This window comes from Trichoderma evansii, assembly GCF_050947405.1.
Source record: "Trichoderma evansii strain SZMC 28006 chromosome Unknown GGI43scaffold_17, whole genome shotgun sequence".
Lineage (NCBI taxonomy): Eukaryota > Fungi > Ascomycota > Sordariomycetes > Hypocreales > Hypocreaceae > Trichoderma > Trichoderma evansii.
In genome coordinates, this window is record NW_028145189.1 from 606364 (window position 1) to 620499 (window position 14136).

The window sequence follows — 14136 nt, forward strand, 5'->3', positions numbered from 1 at the left end:
ACCCCGCCCCCCCCCCCCCCCCCCCCCCCCCCCCCCCCCCCCCCCCCCCCCCCCCCCCCCCCCCAGGAGCCCTGCATATTTGCACCTAAATAGGACACCAGTACCAATAAGGGAACTGAGATCTCAAGAGCCATGAGGTTGTCATCACAGTCTCAGGCTCTAGCGATATCGCCACTTGCCTTTCGAGGCACTGCCCAATTCATCGTCTACCATATCTTAGATAGGTAGTTTCAATGAGATAGCTTAACGCAGGGAGAATCTGATCTTACTTTTATGGCTCTCTTTTTTATGTCTCTCGCAGACATCACGTTTGCGGCGGCAACTTTAGCAATACAGAGCTCGGCTTCAAGTGTAAGAGTTAGGACGAGCTCTGAAATATGCGTTCCATGGCTGATCTCGTCTTTCGATTACAAGAATTTACATTGAAGCTCTTCATTTATTCTTACTATTGCTCCCATTAATTTAGCTGCTTGCAGGCTAATTACTTCACCCTGACCGTGTATCTACTGCGCCTGTATCAGGCTCTGGATCGTCAAATCCCCGAACGAGGCCCAGAGGCAGAAGAAAAATAGCACTTCTGTTGGGATCTGCAGGTCTCTCTTGATGTCATTCCTGAGACCGGGCAAGAGCCCTACATATATGGTCCCAAATAGGACATCCAGCACCTTCCCCAGCACCTATGTTCGTCGAAATAGACGAATAATTAGCCGACTCTATCAAACTCTCTTCCTCTACCTCACCTGCAGCCATGATTTCTCATTTTCACCACCTTTTCCTCCACCCCCTCTCCACCAGACGAGGACAGGTTCGGACAGCCTCGCTTCTCAAGGACTCGCTCTGTGATCTGTGATATAGGCCCCAAGACTACTTCTCTCGTTTTTTCTTGCTTCTTGTCTGCAGCTCCATCACTCTATCACTCACCATGTCCAAGCCAGCAAGAGGCAACCCCATCACGGATGCGCCAACGCTTCCGCCTCTGTCTGTTGGAACCAACAACAATCCGGGTCCTCATGCAGACCCTTCCAAGCCTCCTGCCCCGGCCCCAAGCGGCCCTCCTGGTGTTCCTCCAGGCCCAAGGCCTCAAAGGCCGCCGGAAAATCACCAGCATCACCAGACGCCTCGTCACAGGTTCCTCTCACCTGCCGAGTGGGGAGTTGTTGCTCATGGAATAGGCGGTATTCGAGACCGTGAGCAGCACACGCCAATCCACCCGACCAGTTGGCTATGGCCACCCAAGGGGATGCCTCGAGGCTTGTACAAGGACACTGTTACCCAACGCACCAAGTTCTTCTACCTGTATCACATGTCAAGCAGCATCCGATGGATCTTGATGTTGCTGCAACTCTTCATTGGCGCGACGCTGACGGCTCTGGGCTCCATGTCTTTCAAACAGGGCACTCCAATCACGATTCTTGGAGCTGCAAATACCATCATCGCTGGTCTTCTCGCCTTCTTGCAAAACAGTGGGCTGCCTGACCGATATCGCTGCGACAAGTCTGAGTTCGAAGCGCTGGAAGATCACATCAAAGAAATCCTCGACTCTGGCATTGCTCCTTCGGATCAAACAACTGACCAGATTCTTGCCGAATGCTTCGACTTGTATCAAGACGTCAAGGCAACTGTGTGTGCAAACTTGCCAGCAAATTACATGCCTCGAATCACTCAACAAGGAAGCCAAAGACCCAGAGCGCTGACTCAATCAGGATCTCATCCAGCCACACCAAAGCAGCTTCCTCTGCCATATGCTGGTGGAGATTCCACCCCTATTTCAACGATTGGAAAGTAATGTGTAAAATGCCAATTAGTTCGATGCGGTCCACTTCAACCAAAGGACCACTCCCGACTTCCCTCTAATCAAGATTGTTCGTCATTTAACGACTCCATCTTCCCAAGATGAATGACACGCTTCCTACCATGTACTGGCGATATTTATCCGGTTCGAAGCACCACTACCATATTACCATATTGTTAATATTATACTGCGGCTATTGTTACGAGAAGAGAAATTTGAACTTGTCCAGGGACCGACCATGCAAGCAGGGACCTAGTATGGAGGTGGTGGACAAACTAATAATGACGACGGTGTAGCTGGGGATATCCGCTTGGGACGCTAAACCTGCCATACTCGCACCACTCGGGTACAACGACGATCACCAACAAGGAGCTTCCCTTTTTACTATCCAGATAGCGCTGCGCAGGGATTTTGTTCTGTAACATAACATTAGATAGTGGGTCGTTTTGGACTGATTGCTGTCTCCAACGGATATGGTTGTCAGACTCTAATTGATCGTCTTGTTTCGCGTCCAAGATCCGCAGATGAATATATTGATTAGGCATGTCACATTTCTTGCCGTGTTCCACAGAATTGACGGTCTATACTCGAACGTCATCCTGCCTGTTTGGAAAGGGATCACCGCCCGTTGAGACGCCGAATTATGCTTCAGATAACAACCCGGACAGGGGGATGAGTGCCGATCATCTTCGTGGGAGCAATTTATATCCGCTTTTTAAAAGGCGCCAGACCCTCTAACATCCACTACGCCATTTGGTCGATCCCCCTCGGGACGTCCCGAGTATTTTCTTTCTTTCTTTTTCCTTTTCCTTTTCCTTTTACTTTTCCTTTCCCTTTTTTCCATGGCTGGCCAATTTTCCATTTCTTTTTATATCCTTGTGCTCGTTTTACCTGTTCGGATATGCCATTGATGCTCCGGATTCCTGGCTGATAGGAGCGACTCCAGACCGCTGCTTATTCTATATAGAATCCAACAATCCTGCCTGCAAAGGCAATGTCCAACGTCAATCTCAAAATCTTTTCTTTCTTTTCTGTACTTGTCTTTTGCTTTGTCGTCTTGAGAAATCTAGACTTGTTTCGAAAGCCTGATTACGATGTCCTTCCCATCAGCGCGGCCGATTCTATGGGAGAAGGATTGTCTCCAGAAGAGCAATACCTTGCACGTTTAAGCCATGAATTCAAACTGACGAATGAGACGGAGTGGCTATCATGGAGGTTTCGGCATGCTAAAGACTCTGTTGAATGGGCCGCCGTAAATAGCGTGCACAACAAGTTTGGCTCTCAAGATGCCAAAATAGTGTTCACTGAGCATCCGAACCCGCTGGATGTGAGAGTTACCCATAGGATGGAGCTGCCTGTTTTAGGAGATTTGAGTTCGAAATCTTACGATGCCTCCGACTTGGTGTTTGGTATAACGACAACAGCCGACAAAATTATGGATCGCGAGGGAGCAATGTTAAGAAGCTGGATTCGGTGGCTTACAAATGGCCAGAAGAAGAGCAACGGCGCGAGCCTCGTTCTTATGCTTGACCAAGCTGACGAGGACGAGGTAAAGGGGATTGAGGATCTCCTTCGAACTAATGGAGTTGATGCTCAAGTATTCGCTACAGGAGAGCCAATGTCTCTAACGAGTCGATACCATGAGCTTGCCCATCTTCTCAAATCTTTTGGTGCGGTTCTCTCTAGTAGTGGCGGCGCCATTAAGCGATGGTATGCGCTTGTTGAAGACGATATTTTCTTTCCAGATATTTCGTATCTACAACATCGCTTAGCTTCATACAAAACGGATGAAGAGGTCTATATTGGCCTGCCGAGCGAGCAAGATGATTGGGAGCCAACGCGAAGCAATGCTACGACTACGACCTATGGTGGCGGCGCCATCTTTCTCACTCATCCTGCGTTGGATACGCTTTCACAACTCTCGTGCTTTGATATGCCTGAGCTGAGGGACCGGTTTCATGCGAAGCGGTGGGATGTACTTTTGAAAGGTTGCTTGGCTTGGAATAGCGAAGTCAAAATGAATGTCTTGCCTGGCTTTTATAGTCCAGATATCGAAGCAGTCAATTTGGATATGGATGCATATGAGACTGGCATACGGCCGCTGGTTCTTCATAATCCACTAGATCGACACGGAATGGATGTGAATGCGGCACATTTGGTGGCGAATGTGTGTGATACGTGCTTCATGCAGCGTTACGAGTTTCACGACAATTGGGTTCTCACCGTCGGAGTGTCCATTAGCAAACATTTTGATACGATAAAGCACAGCTCGAAGTATTCCAAGGCAATGACAGATAATATGGCAACGGATCAATCGTCGATGTCACATGAAGTTATCATCGACGATACGGGAGTGGACAGAACGGAACTAATATGGACGGAAAATAGAAGAGTATGGAAGTTTGCAGATTCGGTTATGAGCGACGATGGTGCTGTGTGGCAGGCTTATATTGATAAGGCTGTTGGCGAACCTGGGCCTGAGAATATTGACTCTGTGATTATACTGGTCTGGGAGAATATGAAGCAATAGATTATGGCGATGATGGAGTAAGAATGTTGCTTTGGGTTTCTTTGTTCATCAATTATAGACGGGGCTTTCTTTTCTTTCAATTCTTTGTGTATATTAGTTTTTGTTAATATTTTCCCAGTCTTCTTTCTTTAGTTCATAGTATATCTCCTGCTTATTCTCATCAAACTCCGCTGGTCTTGCGATTCCTTTCCCCTTTAATCCAAGCTTCTCGTCCACGAGCTTCAGCATCGAAGGATTATCCTCCATTGTTGTGATAGTCACCAAATCAAGCTGAGGTCCATCCTCACTTGTCGGCGTAAAAGCCCAATTTATACCCATTCTCATAGCTTCGATACCGTAGCCGCGGCGTTTATACGCCGGGTCCATCATAACGCCCACATCTCCCGCTCGAATCTTGCGGCCATCTCGTTCCCAGTCTTTGATCGCTCCGAAACCTCCCAGCCCTATTATGCTCTCTTCACTACTATTTTCTTCTGACTTGAGTACTAGAATCATATTCACACGGCCTGGCCCACTGATGACATTGCCTTGTGCATCGACGATGGTGGGCTGACTTGCTGATTCTCGCATGCGGGTGATGGCTGACTCTGCTGTGGCAATGTCCATATCCTTGCCATGAGGATCGGTTCTGTTTGATGGGGCGGAGAGAATGGAGGCGAAGGCAGCGGCATCGGAAAGCTGAATGGTGCGAAGGAAGAGGAGGGGGTTGGAGGATGAGGGGATGTTGGTGTTGAGGTGAGAGATTTCGGTTGCCATGATGGTTTGATTTGATGGTTTGATGTGAGTTTATTATTGGGGTGTTATAGTAGGAATATCATTAAATGAAGTTGAATTTAGCTGTACAAGCTGCAAATCGCAAATCGGCATGCATGCCATCATGCCATCAATTCACATTTATAGGAAATATAGTCTCAGCGGAAACAAATACACAAGCAGACTAGTGTACGAATTTAGCAACAAAACTATTCGTTTTGGAATCCTTCGCATATTTTGATACGTCCGCTCTAAAAGAAATGCTAAGATTAGCAGGAAATAGCCGCTATTTATCCTGCACAGTGAGTCAGAGTCAAAAGATCCTCAAAAGCAGCGGCCCTCAACTTCCTAATTAGGTAATTCTGGGACATTTTGGTTCTCAGTGAGTCACAAGAGATGAAGATAGTCCAACTTCGAATCCTTATCACTGGGTGCATAGAAAAAACATGGCCGAGAGAAACGAATTTCATCGCTTATTGTATTATATGAAATGTCTAATCCAAGAGAACACTAAAAAACACAGCTTAATTACACGGACTGGAAAGCTTCATAAGTATATGTTCTCATCACGCATACAGAAAAAGTCGAAGTCTTATACCATGTCCCATTTGCAGTAATGCCCATCATTTAAGTCTTTTGACATCATTACTCAGTCAGGCGTTAAAGGCACTGGACTGGCCCTTTTACTCGCGCTCCGTAGCGTTCGCCCACTGCTGCCATCCGTCTCTGTATCAAGAGTTACGCTACTCTCCCTAGACAGCCGTGATGGTACATCGGGCGTCACAGACCTAGAGTCGCCAGGTCTCTTCACTTTGGATATTGACCCTGCCGCCTTTCGGCGTTTCTCCGAGATGGGACTCTGCTTGCGCGGGGTTTGGCCGTCGCTATCAAAGATTTGAGGTGTCGGGCTTCTCGACGAGCTCACTGACGAGCGGCGCACGCTGCTACCCCTACGCTTGCGATCGGCGCTCGCTATCCGGTGGTGGGCCATCTTCTGTGGCTCACGGCGCACGCGAGGCTGTGGATTCTGATGCCAGGGAAGCCACCATAGCCAACCGTACTGTTCCTTTGCAACCTTCTTGGAGTGTTCCTTGACTTTTTGCCGTAGCAATCGTCGACGTTCATTCTCCCTCTCCCAGTACTCTGTGCGATATAGCTCCCAGTTTTCGCGAAAAGTAGGCGAAAACGGCTTGGGTAAAAGTAGTAGCTTAACGTAGTCGCCGCCGGGAGCCAAGTCTTCTTCATGGCCGCCAAACTCATCGTCTTCGGGGGGAAGAACCAAGGTGGGATGGTTATCGCTCGTGAGTTGAAGTTCTTTCTCGACCTGGCGTAGCAGCTGCGGTTCGACGAGACGGTACGACGAACTGGCCGTATGCGAAAATAAGCCGTAGGTAAGGAAAAAGCCGATGGTTGAGAGCGCCTCGGCCCACCACGTCTGTCGGATTATAACGAGTTTGCAGTTGAAGCCGCGCAGACCTCGGTTGGATATGGCGAACCATCGGCGCGGCCACCGAATACCACGCTCCCATATGCCCGTGGCCCAGACAAGACCGGCAGTGATGATTCCACCCATGAAGCACACCTTTTGTGCGCCCTCCACTGCCCAGTAGATCGATCCTCCAATGCCGCGGCCATCCTCACGCGGAGCAAAGTATAACTTATATGCGAAGAATGCGACCCAGAGCGTCAGGATGGCGAGGAAGAACGTATGGTGGCGCTTCCGAGCACGCAGTTCCAGAAACTGCGCACGCAGCGAGGCTTCGAGGATGAGGAGATTGAGGTATATCATGGACGGGGAGCTGGGCGTGTGATGCAGCGGATCGCCAGGCTTGCCCAAGCCCAGCGCAGGGAAGGGGCTTGTGCCGGCTTTGGCGTTGGCGCTGGCATCGACATTAGAATCGCTGGTGGCGGCGGCAGGGCTGGTAATCGGAGCCCCCTTGACGATGGAGTCGAGATCGTCGGCCATGGTTTTGCGGGCAGCCGCCGGCAGAGGCTCGAGGCTCGACAAGCACGAGGAAGCGGCGGCGGGAGAATCGCAAGCCTGTTCGGCCTGAGGATGGGATGATGGAAAGGATGAAGCTGATGGACGAAAGCGGGTGCTCAGCCTTGCCTGGAAGAGTTGCGTGGTGGTGGGCCGAGTGCCTCTGTATTGTGGGGCTTAAGCAGTGTCGCCTCGCCAACCTGGAGCTTTGATTGGCTGCCTCGTGTATTGCCGCGAAGGGAAGCCGACGCAGGCATCACATGTAAGTCAACAAGTATATTTTCCATGTAAACACAAATATTCTCAAACTCGGCAATCGATAGTGATTAATCTGTCTTACTATCACTTCTGAGTATGGAATCTGTCCTGTCATGATCAATAGCACGAGAAAGAAGTAGCTCGTATGCCGCATCATCAGCTAGCAAGGACTGGACGACAGCCTATCGATGAATTCCAAGCGTTAGCATAGTTTAAATTGTTAAATTCGAGTGGCTTCTTTCGAAGAAGTCAAGTTAAGCATAGAGCAAGTAGGAATAGCCAGGACGGGAAACTAAACTCAGTTACCCAAAGCTAGAACTCTGCCTGGGAAATCATCGACTAGAGCTATCGCCGGCCTCGATTGTTGCTCTCTTTGGTGTTTTAGCTGATACATCTTTTATTCGTGATAAATAATGCCTCATAGAAAAAGATAAATATTATTTAGCTGACTCGGCCTTGATATAAGATGAGATGTCGCCTAACATTATGGGCGGCCGACAGCATGGAAGTCTAACATGCATACAATAAAGGGAGCAAAGGCGTCGAATTGAATATTCAAATAAATCCATAATTCACATGCTTCAAAATATCATAAAGGAATTGCTTGCGATGATATATTACGATGGCTTATCTCCTCATGTTAAACTTCAAGCTAAGTCGGAATGTTTCGCTGTCGGCACTGTAGAAACTCGCATAATAAGTGCGCATAATGCATAGCATGTGCTCTTTATCTGTTCAAACTTAGTCGTGAGTCACATGTGAATTATTTTTTATCAAGTGCTTGCTATAGAAATAGCTATATATGTATAGCCAATAAAGCTCCCAGTGCGTGAGAGTATGACGTCGGGATGATCACTTCCGTATCCATTCCATTTCAATTGCTCACAGGGATAGCTGCGAACCCCAATCATGAACTCAGAATGTCGTCATCACTGAGCTTATGACAATTTAATCCGCGTTTCAGATAGCTTGTGCGGAGAGAATTATAGCATTGAGCTTAGCTATTAATTGCCGTGGCCTTAATATTTTGACTTTTGTGTTTTTAAACCTGTCAATCATCTTATTCTTCACTCGCTTTACGGTGATAAGGGCAAACATAGCAACGCCACGATGGATTACAAAGCTGCACTGGTGAATGGAATCGATTCAGACTCGAAAGGCAACTCAGATGCGGTAACGAGCCATATCAGAAGCGTGCCAGTCACATCTCAGCGGAAGCCATTCCTACAACCGGAAAGCGCCGTGAAGCTCTCACATACAGGTACCTACTACTTTGACGGAGGAAGAGGGCAAAATTGAAGCTATTCCGGGGTTCAAGGGACTTAAGCTGATGATTGTATAATTCTAGGAACTCCCAGAGCCAATATAGCTGCAACGTACGAGCACCCCGAAGGCACACAAGAGGGGAATTGGGCGAGAGAACACCTAAATCAGACGGTATGCTTGCCCATTATATCATCTTCGAAGAACCCAGATTGATTCTTGGTCCAGGTTTTGCAACAGCATTGTGATTATTTTGACCAGGTAAAGAAAAAAACAGCTTACTTTCTGTACCCAGCGTTCTCATCTTACTCGCGTATAGGATAAGGATGGGATTATCTGGCCTTTAGATACATTCAGAGGCTTCCGCGCACTGGGATTTAATATCTTGCTCTGCCTGTTGTCTGTATTAATTATCCACGTCAACTTTTCCTACCCGACAGTACCCGGGCACCTCCCCGATCCTCTTTTTCGCATCTACCTCAAGAATATCCACAAAGACAAGCATGGAAGTGATAGTGGAACATATGATAATGAAGGACGCTTCGTGCCCCAGAAATTCGAGGACATGTTCTCCAAGTACGCCGACGACAGAGACTATGTCACTTTGAAAGACGTTTGGAATCTGCTAAAGGGCCAGAGAGTGGTGGCCGACCCTTTTGGATGGGGAGGAGCCTTTTTTGAGTGTAGGGCTAAGAATGATCTAAACCAAGCAATGGCGCGCCATAGTGCTGACTGAATGCATATAGGGCTCGCAACTTACATCCTTCTCTGGCCTGAGGATGGGCGCATGATGAAGGAGGACCTTCGGAAGCTGTACGACGGAAGTCTATTTTATGAGATTGCAAGGAAGAGGAAAACTGCAGGCAAATAAGTTGGCGACATGTGCCATACGGATGTCATACTTGTCAGAGCAAAAGAGAGAGGGAAAGCATAGCCGCCAGATATGAGATAATTTGGTTGTTTTCCGCCAAAAGTTTGTCTGCTGGATACCAATCGTGTAGTAATCAACGAGCAAATTGCCCATCGGTATATCTCAAAATGATAAATGTAAAATCTTAAATACGTTGAAAGGTAGTGAGCCATTGACGGGTTTTGATTCATCCCTGATGCAGGATTTAGTCCTTCATTCCCGCCTATATATTATTTACAAATCTACAAAGAATTTCATATTCCATGCACATATGGTAACACGTAATGAGAATCTTCCAAAACTTTCATTTAGAGATTTATGTGACTTCTATAAGGCCGACTCAAGACGATATCCATAAACTATAGAGCCATATGACAGCTCTATCTGATGCTTCTTTGATGTGCCGTTCCAGACGGGGCCGTGTCGGCGCTGGATTTCATGCAAGTGGAGAACCCCGGCAGCAGCCGTATCTTTTTTTAACGGGGGTGCATCACGAATATTTTGGCGGAGATTGTCGCACACGAGTACAAGCTCTAGATTTAGCGGTGGATCTTCCAACAAGGGAAAATCGAGTCAGCGGGGATCACATGCCAGAGAGTACCCCAATCAGTCCCTTCTAGATCACTTGCGGAGTTTCAGCTCTACGTCTAATGCGCATCCAAAAGATGAAATGGATAGCATCTTCACGAGAGTGAAGTGATAACAGTAGCCAAGTAATAAACATCCAAACGCTAATAATGTGAATACTAATACTGTTGCATTACGCACGGCCAAACTTGCCTCTTGATCCTTGACCCTTCAGCTGATTATTTATTCCTAGCGCATCGGTCTATTACGTAGCCAATCAGTGCATGCAGGGACCAACAAAACCCGTTGAGAGGCACGGCTCGGAATCCGGGGCAAGTATTACATGTATCGAGTCGGTCATTGCGGGCTATTGCCATAATAGCGGTGCCAGCAGTAGCAGCAGTATTAACGCTTCCCGCCAAATGTATTACGTGGTGGCTGGATCATCAAGTAGTGATTGGTGGATGTAATCCTCGAATAGCGATTTTTATCCACTCCGTACTCGTAGCTGATCTGGCAACAGTATTACTATCTCAATGATCTTTCTGCCAAATCATGGGCACGTGCAGCCAAAAGACAAGACTGTGGCCTCTAACAGGGACCAGCTGCAGGTCACCCGCCACTGAAGGCCCGCCAGCTCAACAAAAAAACAGCCCCTAATCATGGACCCCTAGCGCTAAGAAATAGGGACATGTGCTCCGTGACCAGGACAGGAGGCAAATGGAAGATCGGTGTAAATCTGTTGTCTCGTTGTCAGATCAACAATTCAGTTTGGCTCAATTCCAATCTTGTAATATACTCTAGCATCAAACAAATCTTTTACATCTCACTTCTCCTTATTTTTTATTGCATTGCGTACGCCACACTCGTTCGTCACCTCTTCCTTCAAAATCATACACTCTCGGAATCCGGATTGCCCAAACCCCGAGTCTAAGGCATTCTAAACTCCGTCGTCCTCCGCCAGCGCCAAATCCGGCCGCCTTGCGACACAGAAGCGATAAGCCAGTTGCGTGGCCACAAAGTCGACGACGTTTGTCAGACGCGGGTGCCTGGGGCTGTGACTGAGGGCTTGATATAAGAGCTGTGCAGCTGCCCAAAAAAAGTTTCTTCCCTTAGGCATGCTCAAAACTCAACCCGTCACAGCGATTCTCCACCGATCGCGACTCAACCTCACCCTCAACACCGCCACTACACCACCTACAGCGTCTCCCGCTTATCCTGTGTCCAAAATGTCCACCACCGAGAATGCGATCCGCGTTCAACCGCCTCCTGAGGCGACTGAGGAGTTGCGCCAGGGAAAGCCTCAGCAGGTGAAGGGCGCATACTTTCCTCTGGGATACAAAGAGGCTGCCTATCAATGGGTATGTTTTGACTTTTATTCGCTTCCTTAGAATCCTGTTCTTTTCTAACAAATGAAATTATAGTGGTCAAGCGTTACGCCTTCCATGGCCGAGCGCAATGTGCTCAAGCACATTCCCTTCCTCAAAGAGGCCACCACCAGCATGGGCAACCTCTCCACCACCGATTCAACCGACTCCTTTGGCGCCAGAATATGGAGACGATCCATGGTCCAGCTCTCTGGCAAGAACCGCGCCCTCAATGAATTCTCTGTTGAGCGAGTCGGCGAGGATCCCGAAGAGACGCTCGTCATGGTCCATGGCTACGGCGCTGGCCTTGGTTTCTTCTACAAGAACTTTGAGCCCATTTCCCGAATCCCCGGCTTGAAGCTGTATGCCCTCGATATGCTGGGCATGGGCAACTCATCCAGGCCTCCGTTCAAGATCCACTCAAAGGATAAGGAGGGCAAGGTCATTGAAGCAGAGGACTTCTTCATTGATGCCCTGGAGGAGTGGCGCAAGGCGAGGAAGATTGAGCGCTTCACGCTACTGGGCCACTCGCTCGGCGGCTACCTCGCCGTTTCGTACGCCCTCAAGTATCCCGGCCACTTGAAGAAGCTCGTCCTCGCTTCACCCGTTGGAATTCCAGAAGATCCATATGCCGTCAATTCCGCACTGCCCGAGCCTAGCGAGTCCACCATGCAAAACGAATTCACCGTAGACCAGCAGACCACAACCAAGAACGACGCTGCTGTCGCACCAAGGCGCCCTTATCCCAGCTGGCTCGTCTGGCTCTGGGACGCCAATGTGTCACCCTTCAGCATTGTTCGGTTGGCCGGTCCCCTGGGTCCACGATTCGTCTCTGGCTGGACCTCTAGACGATTCAACCACCTCCCCTCCGAGGAGGCCCAGACCCTCCACGACTACTCATTCTCCATCTTCAAGCAGAAGGGCAGCGGTGAATACGCTTTGGCGTATATCCTTGCTCCAGGAGCATTCGCCCGCCGCCCAGTGATCAACCGCATCCAGAACGTTGGCCGGCAGCCAATCAAGGGCCCTGACGGCGAGACCGTCGCCAAGGAGACTGGTATTCCCGTTGTCTTCATGTACGGAGAGAATGACTGGATGGACGTTGCCGGCGGTCTTGCAGCTGAGGAGAAGCTGAAGCAGGTCAAGGCCAACGTCATGCGAACCGGTTCAGAGGAGGAGAAGCGCGACGAAAACGGCAGCTGCAAGGTCGTCATCGTCCCCAAGGCTGGCCACCATCTATATCTTGATAACGCAGAGTTTTTCAACAACATCATGAGAAAGGAGATGGAAGATGTCAAAGAAGCTGAAAAGCGCAAGCAGGCAGCGGCATCATCATAGACATTTGCCTTGGCTTCTTTTATCATTATTCGTTTGGCGTTTTCGAAACATTTAGATTATTCAACTATGCATTAGAGCGAGAAAGTATTTTATACGATACATGGCGTTGGAGATTGAACGACTGGAAAGGGTTAATTGGGAAAGATGTTCTGTGTAGGAATACGGGGCTAATATATGGCGTGCTGTCGACTTGTTTATTTGATGTTATTTCACGACATGGCACATAGCTGCCTGCATTTGTTACACATATATGTACATGAAGCGGTTTTACACAAACACATGTTTATTGGACAAACTACAAATAGTTTGTAAAAATAATATATAAACTTCAATATCAAAAAATTACATATAACAACGCTTCATTGCGTATTGCTATTTCCGCAATCGCTCTTAATGCTCCATGTCAAAATCATCCTCTTTAGCTAGCAGAAATCTCAACCTTGTTCTTGTCTGTCCCGCAGTATCAGTATGTTGGATTCAAGATCATTATTACCAGGAATTCACTTACAAAAGGCAACATGATCCCTCAAGCTCACAGCTCCCTCCAATGGCTGCGGGTAGTACCACGCGGCGTTATCAAATCTTTGGCCTATATTCATCATAATCAATACCCAGCTCCAATATCAAGCATATGCTAAAAGACACTTACCACCAGCGTTAATGGTATAATAGCTCGCCTCTCCCTTCCACGGGCAAGCACTGTGCTGGCTCGTCCCCGTGAAATACTCGGCCTTGAGGCTCTCTGGCGGGAAGTAAATGTTGCCTTCGGCTTCCATCCACGATGTCGCTTCGGCGATGACGGTGCCGTTGACGCGGGCCGTGGCATAGCCGCTTTTGGAAACTACTGATCTGCCCATTTTGGGACTGAGGAGCTTGCTGAGGAAAGTAATTTTGGCGGTGTTTTTTGGAGTGGTTGGTTAGGGATCGTAGGGCTCGATGAGTCTTAATTGAATGATTGATTGAATAGAGGTTGATTGCTTGATCGAATTGATACAAAATAGTTGGATGCCAAGACGGAAATCTATTTCTTTTTATATCTTTTTTATAATACCACTATTCATCCACCAGCATTAAGAGAGGGGAAGCTATTCTCGCAGTAAGACCTAAACGCCCCTGATTTCTAATAGATCCTAGCCTGTAGCAGCTTCAATCGACGGCCGCGGCGCTGTCAGCTGCGGGGTTTCCAAGCTCAAGTGCCGTCATACCGCGCCAATATCCAGAGCAATGCCACTATAGATTCCAAATCAGCAAGGCGTCCTTGAGGCGGACTTTTCTATATCGCGAGCAAGGCGTTTCATATGCGGATTTCGCACAAGATTATACCTGATTTGGAATATGTCAATTCACTTCACTTCAATTCTCCTCATCTACAATTGG

The 14136-nt window shown here is 48.2% G+C and overlaps 7 protein-coding genes across 7 annotated transcripts; 4 read left to right on the forward strand and 3 right to left on the reverse strand.

The window, feature by feature from the left end:
- Positions 1-922: 922 nt before the first annotated feature.
- GGI43DRAFT_429031 (uncharacterized protein) lies at positions 923-1786 on the forward strand (the record flags this gene model as incomplete). Its single annotated transcript, XM_083209042.1, has 1 exon — positions 923-1786. The coding sequence occupies one exon, from the start codon at positions 923-925 to the stop codon at positions 1784-1786; it is 864 nt and encodes a 287-aa protein (XP_083058399.1).
- An 881-nt stretch (positions 1787-2667) lies between these two features.
- Positions 2668-4322, forward strand: GGI43DRAFT_429032 (uncharacterized protein; the record flags this gene model as incomplete). The annotated part of the gene is made up of 1 exon (XM_083209043.1): positions 2668-4322. The coding sequence occupies exon 1, from the start codon at positions 2787-2789 to the stop codon at positions 4320-4322; it is 1536 nt and encodes a 511-aa protein (XP_083058400.1). The 5' UTR covers positions 2668-2786.
- Positions 4323-4363: 41 nt separating this feature from the next.
- Positions 4364-5349, reverse strand: GGI43DRAFT_411260 (GNAT family N-acetyltransferase). Its single transcript, XM_083206692.1, has one exon. It carries the CDS (start codon positions 5076-5078, stop codon positions 4416-4418), a length of 663 nt encoding a protein of 220 aa, XP_083058401.1. The 5' UTR covers positions 5079-5349; the 3' UTR covers positions 4364-4415.
- A 173-nt stretch (positions 5350-5522) lies between these two features.
- On the reverse strand, positions 5523-7176 carry GGI43DRAFT_121372 (Nem1-Spo7 phosphatase regulatory subunit SPO7 domain-containing protein). The gene has a single exon (XM_083199042.1). The coding sequence runs from the start codon at positions 7039-7041 to the stop codon at positions 5725-5727; it is 1317 nt and encodes a 438-aa protein (XP_083058402.1). The 5' UTR covers positions 7042-7176; the 3' UTR covers positions 5523-5724.
- Positions 7177-8109: 933 nt separating this feature from the next.
- Positions 8110-9697, forward strand: GGI43DRAFT_411265 (caleosin family protein). The gene is made up of 5 exons (XM_083206693.1): positions 8110-8575; positions 8663-8751; positions 8806-8838; positions 8897-9260; positions 9324-9697. Exons 1-5 carry the CDS (start codon positions 8425-8427, stop codon positions 9446-9448), a joined length of 762 nt encoding a protein of 253 aa, XP_083058403.1. The 5' UTR covers positions 8110-8424; the 3' UTR covers positions 9449-9697.
- A 1229-nt stretch (positions 9698-10926) lies between these two features.
- Positions 10927-12959, forward strand: GGI43DRAFT_121405 (Alpha/Beta hydrolase protein). Its single transcript, XM_083199044.1, has 2 exons — positions 10927-11415; positions 11479-12959. Exons 1-2 carry the CDS (start codon positions 11173-11175, stop codon positions 12757-12759), a joined length of 1524 nt encoding a protein of 507 aa, XP_083058404.1. The 5' UTR covers positions 10927-11172; the 3' UTR covers positions 12760-12959.
- GGI43DRAFT_121391 (DUF427 domain-containing protein) lies at positions 12960-13882 on the reverse strand. Its single transcript, XM_083199043.1, has 3 exons — positions 13409-13882; positions 13268-13348; positions 12960-13209 (listed from the first exon to the last, which is right to left on the reverse strand). The coding sequence occupies exons 1-3, from the start codon at positions 13614-13616 to the stop codon at positions 13178-13180; spliced, it is 321 nt and encodes a 106-aa protein (XP_083058405.1). The 5' UTR covers positions 13617-13882; the 3' UTR covers positions 12960-13177.
- Positions 13883-14136: the final 254 nt, after the last annotated feature.